Source organism: Carya illinoinensis, chromosome 15 (assembly GCF_018687715.1).
Source record: "Carya illinoinensis cultivar Pawnee chromosome 15, C.illinoinensisPawnee_v1, whole genome shotgun sequence".
NCBI classification, from domain to species: domain Eukaryota; kingdom Viridiplantae; phylum Streptophyta; class Magnoliopsida; order Fagales; family Juglandaceae; genus Carya; species Carya illinoinensis.
In genome coordinates, this window is record NC_056766.1 from 18,101,930 (window position 1) to 18,111,044 (window position 9,115).

A 9,115-nucleotide genomic window follows, 5' to 3' on the forward strand; every position below is an offset into this window, starting at 1 on the left:
ATTTGGTGGGCCCGTGGGGTACACACGCTCCCCAAATCTTAGGGAGTAAGCCATCACACCTTGTCTATATAATTCCTTTTTACCTTGTGATTTACCATCAAACCTCCCCTCCTGCCCTTCAAGTGTTTAAGGCCTTCTTCCTTCTTTGTGGTGGGTTTTCCTTGGTTAATCTCGACTCCGATGAGCCTTCTGGCTCTGGGTGAGACTTCTTGTATGGAGGCTCATCGCAAGCTCACATTGAAGTGGGAGTTAGGTGACTTCTTATGGCTCTCAAAGGAAACTTGGCCAGAGGTCATGTTGCTTCCCATCACTATGAGATGTGCTATAAAGGTGGTGCAGGCTGAGCTTCATGGCCACTTCGTTCGATAGTTTTCCCTATCTCAGGACTCGTTGTGCAGTCTATGTTCTATTATGACATCCCGACTCGTTCCCATGATCAAGAGGGATTAGGGCCTCTCACTCAAGCTTGGTGGGTGAAGGGGGTTTCTCCTAGCTTGGGCCCATTCTTGTTTAGGCGAATCCTCTCCTACCAAGGAGGGGCAAAGGGGAGCCCTGGTCTTGACAAGGGGTCCCTACTGTGTTCAACTCAAGCTCTTCACATCGCTACTACTTTTGACTTGGGTGGTGATCATGAGGGAAAAGCCTCTTTTGCCACTTCCATATGAAAATCCTAGCTTGTGCGGAAGTGGTTTCGACTTAGGCTAGTTTCCCCGATGGTTGTATATAAGTTAAGGATCCCAATGTGCTTGGGATGGGCTCGCCCTTTTGTCTTCACCTCTCGGATACTTCTGGGATATTGCCACTCTCGCGATCCCGCCAATGCTAACTTTTTTACCGATGGTCCCTTTGTGCATCCTGCTGAGTTTGACTCTATCGGTGGATTATTTCTGTTTCCTTTTCCTTGTATGGTTCCTTGTGAACATGCTGTAATGTTCCTCTTTGTAAAGATTCTGACAATTGATGAACAAAATGTTCTTTGTTTATGCTTTTGTATTCTGTCTCCTTAACTATTATTATTCTTTATGTTACCATCCATTTGTGTTCTGCATGAGTCCCTTAGGGCCAGTTGAGTGTTGATAGCTTGTCGGGGGCTTGGTTCTATTTCTTTCTGATGGGTGGATGACTTCCCACGTCGTAAGAGTAGGCCGATGTGTTTCACGGCACCCTATTGAGCCAAGTGGCATTAGTAAGAGACGCCAAATGGCTTGTGAGGTCAGGCTCACCCATAAATCCTTGTGGAGGCCGAGCAGCACCTAGGATAAACTCACCTCGTTGATCCTCGCGCGTTTGGCGACGGGGGTTGAGTAGTATATGAAGTCAGGCTCACCCAAAGTCCTTGTAGAGGTCAAGCAATACTTAGGTTGAACTCGCCTTAGTGACCCTTGCGCATTTGGCAAAGGGGCATAGCGGCATGTGAAGTCGGGCTCACCCAAAAGTCCTTGCGGAGGTCAAGCAGCACTTAAGCTAAACTCATCCTGTTGACCCTCACGCTAGGCCAGGGGGGCCAAGCAGCGTTGTGAAGTCAGGCTCGTCCAAAAATCCTTGCGGAGGTCGAGTAGCACTTAGGCTGAACTTGCCTCCTTAACCCTTTCTCTTGGTGAGAGGGGCCGAGAAGCATGTGAAGTCGAGTTCACCCAGAAGTCCTTATAGAGGTCGAGTAGCACCTAGGCTAAACTCGTCTCATTAATAGTCACTTGTTTGGCAAGGGGAGCCAAACGACATGTGAAGCCAAACTCATCCAAAGTCCTTACAGAGGTCAAGCAACACTTAGGCTGAACTAGCCTTGGTGACCTTCACACATTTGGCTAGGGGGGTCGAGTGTCATGTGAAGCCAGACTCACCCAAAAGTCCATCTAGAGGTCGAGTAGCATTTAGGCTGAACTCGCCTCGTTGACCCTGAAGTTTCCATTTTGTTGCAAGCTTTTTATCAAATAATGAAAATAGGTTGAAGCTCGTGGTAAATGGTAGCCTTCAAGTAGCCCATTCCATAACTTGTTCGCTGCTTAGAAGCAAGCGTAATGCCATGTTACGAAAATTTGTAATGTATGATGGTCACCGTTGGAGCATCCTGTAAAATAAGACCAAATAGAAGGGGAGTAATTTATGGTGCAACATAAAGATTATCATAATTGTTTTTTGTGTTTTGCTTGGTTTTTGTGCTATCAAACCACATTGTGACTTGAGTTTTGGCATTCCACTAGTAAGGAAGGAGAACACAAAAAAGTACGTCCAATCAATCATAGATCATCTTTATCTGCCAAGTGTTCTGAACATGCTTAAATTACTAGACATGAGACTCATAAAAAAGAGAACGTCAACTGATTGATTGGCCAATATTCTTAATGTACTGCTAAACACGATTGAATATGAATGCTACAAAAAGATGCTTTTAACTTAACAACCAAATTTATGGAATCAGATATGGCCAAGGGAAAATGTGTAGCTTATCACAATCCTTGGAAGAAGGCTTCCGGAGGTTTACTAATATGTTCAAAACAGTGAGGCATTGAGTCATGTCACTCCCAACCATAAAGTAATATAATCAAACTAGGTAATATTCCAATGAAGAATACCTTTCCTCACCTGCCTCAACTCGTGACTATTCTTTGTCAGCTTGTTTGCACTTTCAAGCCAGTTTCCAAGTAAAACATTATCATTAGAAGCAAGAAGTACATCAATATCCTTTACGAGCTTACCAAAAATTTGAATATGTAGACTTAAAACTTTTGCATCCTTCTAATGAAAAGAAGTTACAGCAGCCAAATATACTTAGTTTGCTAGCTTTGATAGTACTTGTCGTGTTGGGTAAGTTGGGTAAGATTCCATTGGATATCAATGATGACCATAGAGGTCCATCATGTGAGAATGCCAAGGTCTTTACTAGTCGAGTGTCGTGGATATATCATTAAAGTACATGTGGATATGACACATGCAAGCTGGATTATTGTTGCCCAGAAAGAGAAAGATGAGCTCACCAATCATGTTCGAATAAGCATTTATGAAATAGAATGAGAAGTGACCTGTGTTTGTAAAAAATTTTAAAATGGTTATATGATGGTAATGAACATGGAAATCTAACATTCCTCATATTCAGGCCGACTTTGTGTTGGATTGGACAAGGTTGAATCATCGTGAAACTGTGATGATGGCGCTGGCTGATAAGCATTTATAATGCATTTCACTATGAACTACACAAGGAATACTTAAAATATGTCACACATGAAGAGCCAATATCTGGTGGGACATCCTCAGTTGAGAAACAATATGGGAATGCCTATGCCAACAGTGGACCAATGGCACCTTTAAGGTAATTTTGTGTGTTTACCCTACTTAATTTGATGCATTAGTTTCTTTGTAGAAATGTCTTTCCTGGACCCGAATCGGGCCAAGCCCAAAACATCCTTGGTCGGGCAGGGTTGCAGGCCTGGAGAAGGCCTTCAATCAGTATTTTCCACGGACACAAATTTTTTTTCCCTCCACCGAATTGGTCAAGAAAATGAACTTATTCCCACAAGTCATGTTTGTTGTGGGAAATAATACATTTTTTCGGTGAGTTATTTTTTACAGTAACCCACAGACGTTTCTATGGAAAATAACTATTTTGCACCAAATATCCATTTTGCCACGAAGTACCTCTATGGGAAAAAGCGGTATTTGTTGTAGTATGTTGTGGCTATGATTTTTTTTTTTTTTTAATGGCTAAGCAAACATTGTGAAAGATGGATAATAGCTGGGTGGTCCAATTGGCCATATTTTGGTTACAATCGGGATGGAAAACATTAATTAATACTAGAGACGAAATTCGTCCAAGTGAAATTAAGCTGATAATTATTCAACACTAGATCATCATCACTTATGAAGGCATTAGCTTGTTTATGAAGTCTCCAAGATCCTTAATTTGTAGAAAAAGATAAATTACAATAAGCATGAACCAATGGTACTAGTAGTGCCTCTCCCATGATTGTTTTTCAGGCCACAACTGGATAATTAGCTTCAACTTGATAGACCCGTCATTACAAGAAAAACAAGTATTTATGAAGGATTATTTGCAACAATAATGACTATTTGTGACAAAAATATGAGACTCATTTTCACAACAAATAATGATTCTCGTAGAAAATAATAGATTATAAATAAGCAGTTTTCTTGCAATGCATGCATGGATATGAAAAAGTCTCAAGCGCGTATTAATTATGTCCAGTGATATATGGAATTTGTTACAAATTGATGCAATCTTATAGGGTAAGAAAACTAATGGCGTACAATAAATGCATGCAATTAAGCACCATTTACAATTATAAAATATCATAAAGAAGTTACAAAATGCATGGTGGAAACCCTAGCTAGAACCCTAAAACTTTATGTGTTTTAGGGTGGATCACTCTCTTTTAATTGAAAATGACAATACTCAAACCTAATTCTAGAAGACAAATACGGACTATATATAAATAAATATATATATATATATTATGAATTACATCATATTAATCTTACATGCAGATAAAGATTGCAGCTACTAATTTTGAGCTTTTGTTATGAGTCAGGGAAAGCAGCCATGTTGCAAAAGGAGATTGGCTGGCTAGCTAGCATTTTGTTTTTTATCAGCTTCTAGCTAGCTAAATGATCTGAGATATTGAAGGCAAGTTTGGATGGTTTAAGGATGTTGTTGCAGTACTACTCAGCTGTGATGCGAGCAAGTCATCCAAACTTCTCCAATCAATATATTGGTTGCTGATAGCTGTGCTCCTTTCCTCATCGAAATCTTCAATGGCAACAGTATTCTTATGCAACAAACCTTCATTTGCTGCAGCAAAACTTGCTGATAGAGTACTGGGGCTATTCAGTTGTGGCAGCTCAATATTGAGTACTTGGTTCTCCAAAAGAGTATGGCTGTAAGCAAGCTGATCATGATCTTGCTGTAGTACTGAAGAATTTATCATGGGCTGATGATGAAAAGTTGGAGATTCATTTGGATGAACGGCCTGATGATGATCTTGTGTTCTTGTCAAGTGGTCTGGAAATGAAGGTTGCCTAACTTGGCTGCTTTCTCTGACATATAAAGCATGAGCCCAAGCTTCGAAACCTTGTCTGTGATTAGGACTGGGCTTCTTGAATGCCCTACACACCACCCATCCTTCTTCCTGCAGTTGCCACCAACATATGCTTATTGTTAAAATAGAAATAAACATTTTGGTTCAAATAGTGATTTAGTTAACACTTACGAAAGTACTTTTGCTTAAAGTTATTGTAGTATGATTAACTTGCAAACGTTAGAAGGATTAAAAAAAAGGTACCAAAATGCATGGCCACAGTCAAAAGTCCTTCCGAATTGATCACTACTTCGAAGGACCACTTTATTCTCACAAATGACCTTTTAAAATAGTAGTGGATCTTGGCCTTTAGACAACTTCCTTTTTTTTTTTTTTTTTTTGCTCACAGACTTTGAATAAGTAACACATTTCTTCTTGGGTTTGAACACATTTCTTCGTGCTTGAAAGTCCAGGTAAGATCAGGACCCATCCTCTACATCCCTAGCTAGCATGATGAAGTTTGATTTGCAATATAATTTACCAACTTATAATATTGGTGCTAGAGATATATAAGATGGTTATTGATGAACGTGCCTGAGGGGGTCCCTGTTCAGATGTCTGGAGACGGTATTCATGCATGATCCAGTCGGTTTTCCTTCCATTGGGTGCTCGTCCCTTATAGAAAACTAGAGTCTTTCTCATCCCTATGATTCGGTTCTTGGACAGCACGGCCTTATCCCTCCCTGTTGCTTTCCAGAACCCAGCAGTTGTTGCTCTATTAGTACGCGTTCCTGTTGGGTACTTCTTATCTTTGTGGCTGAAGAAGTACCACTCATTCTGTTCCTCATACCCTAGCTTGCAACTTGCTGTGGAGAAAACATACAAAATTAACCATGTAAATATAATAAGCCACGACACAACATGCATGCAACTGGAACCGACTCCCCTAAGTAAAAAAATGAATTTCTTAGTCGCATTTTCTAGAATGTAGATTAGTGCGCATGCAGCTTGTTGGTTTGGCAGATTACCACTCAGATATATGAAAGTATAAATGTGTCAACTTGCAAAAGTAGTGTTTCTGTACATGTTTGGATTGTCAAAATGAGCCAACTGCCGCAAAGAACATTGTATTTGGCATTAGAATAAGGATTAATTACTCGAGTAATAAAGAAACATTGACTTGAGAGGAAGTAGACGAGCATATATATATATATATATATATATATCAGTTTTTTCTTTTTCTTTTTAATGTCCGGTCCTCCTGTAACAAGTCCGTAATATGGATACTGATCTTTCATGGAAGAATAGTTTATACTTAACATTATTTATGTATATCTGTCATCTGCATTGTTAATTTCAAATCTGGTTTTGATATTTATTGGATTTTAATTCAAAATATCAATGATATGTAGATCATAAATAATTAATATTGAGGAGGTGTACAAATAAATAATTAATATCTTCGTTTGGATAATTATTGCAATTTTAAAGTACCTTGGATATCCCATGGCTCCATTTTGTAGAGATCAATTTCAACAATAACATCTAGATCAATTCTCAGGGAGTTAATCTTTCTTCTGAGGTAGTAACCCACGAGTTCCTCTTCTGTAGGGTGAAATCTAAAGCCTGGTGGCACACAAGACTCCATCTCCATTGATATTATATGATCTTCTCCTGAGACAGACAGAGAAAACATGCATGTGTAAGAGAGAGGGAATCGAAATATAAAGTTCCTTTCAAAGCTTTTAACCTTCATGCATGTTAAATTCCATTTCATGATCTTCGATCTGCTTGTAATTACTATTGACATGATTATGAAATCCCTGGATCAAAGACAACTTTAAATTTCATTTATTAACTACTCTACACGGCAGAAATGATTGTGAGAGATAAGGCAGGGCAGTGAAGTGTTAATTACAGTACTAGCACCACTCATTTTTGCCCTGAAAATATTATGTAGTTATGATTCACATCCACCACAGTAAAGCATGTTAATAAGGCTATGTAGGTATGATGAGCAATGATGATGATGATGTGAACTTTGTTTGTGGGACCCCACAGTACTACTGGTTAGCATGTGTTTTGTATCACATAAAATGGCAGACCAAAAGTGGAACCCACCAAAGATCTTAAGGACAAGTACTAATTAACGGCTAGCTAGCTTAAAGTTGCATGAGAGAGATCTTGAGCTTAATTATGCGAAGTATATTGAGCACAAAAGTTGGCCGAAAAGCTTGACTTTTGCAGGCACCAAGCGTGTTATGTTTCTTTGAGTGCAGTGCACTCCCCCCGATCGAACAGGCCCGGTACTTAAAATCTTTCGTGGTGATGTTGGAAAATGTTTTCACAACCACCACGCGATCGAGACAATTAAGTTCACTCAATAGCTGGGAAATTAGGACAACCACTTTCAAAACATGAGTACTATTTACTACAACACTATATGCAAAAGGAAGCTGGGCTACTACTTCATGGCCGGTGCATGATCTCTGCCTCTCTCAAAAATAGTAAAGGGATAAGGATTTCTTTATGAAAGAACTTAAGATCAACGTTGAGATAACACCATTAATCAATTCAGATCTGAATGACCAGGCCAAATATATGTCATACTTGCATCATGATGCAGATTTAACATCCAAGAAAAATATCTCAGACTTCGTAGATCAGACACAAACTAGGAATTATATATCATTGAAATTTGAAATATCATCACTTCATCTATGCATCACAAGCCCTATTTTCAGAGTAAAAAATGCACTAAAAGAACTGGAACTCTCAACATGGTACGTACTTTGGAATGTTATACGTGCATGATACATTTAATTTCAAACAAAACAATTATCATATACTCACAGAATAACGTGTTGCTGCTGCGTTTATGAGAGGAGACCAGATCAAAGAGATCAGATATCAGATAAGGTGTAATATTGGTATAGGGTTGGCTGTAGAACTCTTCTGAAGATAGAGATCCCAGATAGCTAGCTCTTTGAAAGATGTATATAATATGTCAAGGTTGGCGATCGATCGAATGTTGCTGGTGGGAGATAAAAGAGGAATAATAAATGTATATATACATGCTATAGATGGAGAACAGGGTGTTGTTATTGATTGCGCGTGGGGTTGCTGATAGATGAAAGGTTTTTTTGGACGGCTTGACATGCACCAAGTTTTCACGCCACCACCCCCCCCCCCCCCCCCCCCCCCCCCTCTCTCTCTCTCTCTCTCTCTCTCTCTCTCTCTCCACACCGCAATTTTGTGTGCTAAGATTTATATTTTCCATGCTGGCTTTGATTTACATCACAATCCCACACAGTTTCGCGATATTATTAAGTGAACCATGAACATCACAGACATTCTCTCCCCCCCACAATCCAGCCCTTCCTGTCTGTTTGGTGCGCCGCCCTTTCACATTTGGCACCACTCATATGTAGACACCTGTATGCCAAGTCAGACTTCTAAGCTGTCCTAATCGATCAGAGAGCTAATCATTTTGTATTCTCCTCCTACAATATATCACCCGGCCCCCATATGAGTCCCATTGAAGACATCACCCTTTTTATATAATGGCTTGGCATTGCATCAAAGAGATCATTCACTCTTACGATTATATACCGATCGAGTAGTAATTCAAATTTCGTTAATTAATTACCTTTTCTCATATCTAAACTTGACATGATTTGCTGATTGGCAACATGCATGCATTGATTGATGCTACATAAGCTAAATCGATTTCTTTTAACGTACAAGAACATTCCGTTGATCAAAAAAGAATGAGTAATAATACATGCATAATTTTTTTATATAACTATATTTTAAAATAAAAATATATTATAAAAAAACTGTTTATTTGTAGCCAGTTATTTCCTATTAAAATGTGTCTATTTTTATCACAAATAATTCGTTACAAATGCTCATTTTTCTTATCGTGATATTTATGTAAAGTGATATTATTTTTATAGTTATTTAAAAAAAAAACTATTATTTAAAACATGATTGTATAAAATATTGTAAAAATGGTTGTATATGATCATGTATAATCTTCTAAAAGGATTATTAATATCTTTGCTAGTTGATTAAGCATATAT

General features: G+C 38.7%; 1 protein-coding gene across 2 annotated transcripts; it reads right to left on the minus strand.

Annotated features, from left to right (window-relative positions):
• Window positions 1-4,161: 4,161 nt before the first annotated feature.
• LOC122295863 (NAC domain-containing protein 30-like) lies at window positions 4,162-8,155 on the minus strand. 2 transcript variants are annotated; one of them, XM_043105115.1, is made up of 4 exons: window positions 7,884-8,155; window positions 6,525-6,704; window positions 5,625-5,896; window positions 4,162-5,141 (listed from the first exon to the last, which is right to left on the minus strand). In XM_043105115.1, the coding sequence occupies exons 2-4, from the start codon at window positions 6,682-6,684 to the stop codon at window positions 4,617-4,619; spliced, it is 957 nt and encodes a 318-aa protein (XP_042961049.1). In that variant the 5' UTR covers window positions 6,685-6,704; window positions 7,884-8,155; the 3' UTR covers window positions 4,162-4,616. The 2 variants fall into 2 exon arrangements, with proteins under 2 accessions (XP_042961049.1, XP_042961048.1); XM_043105114.1 differs by lacking the exon at window positions 7,884-8,155 and adding an exon at window positions 6,781-7,154.
• Between the last annotated feature and the right edge of the window lie 960 nt (window positions 8,156-9,115).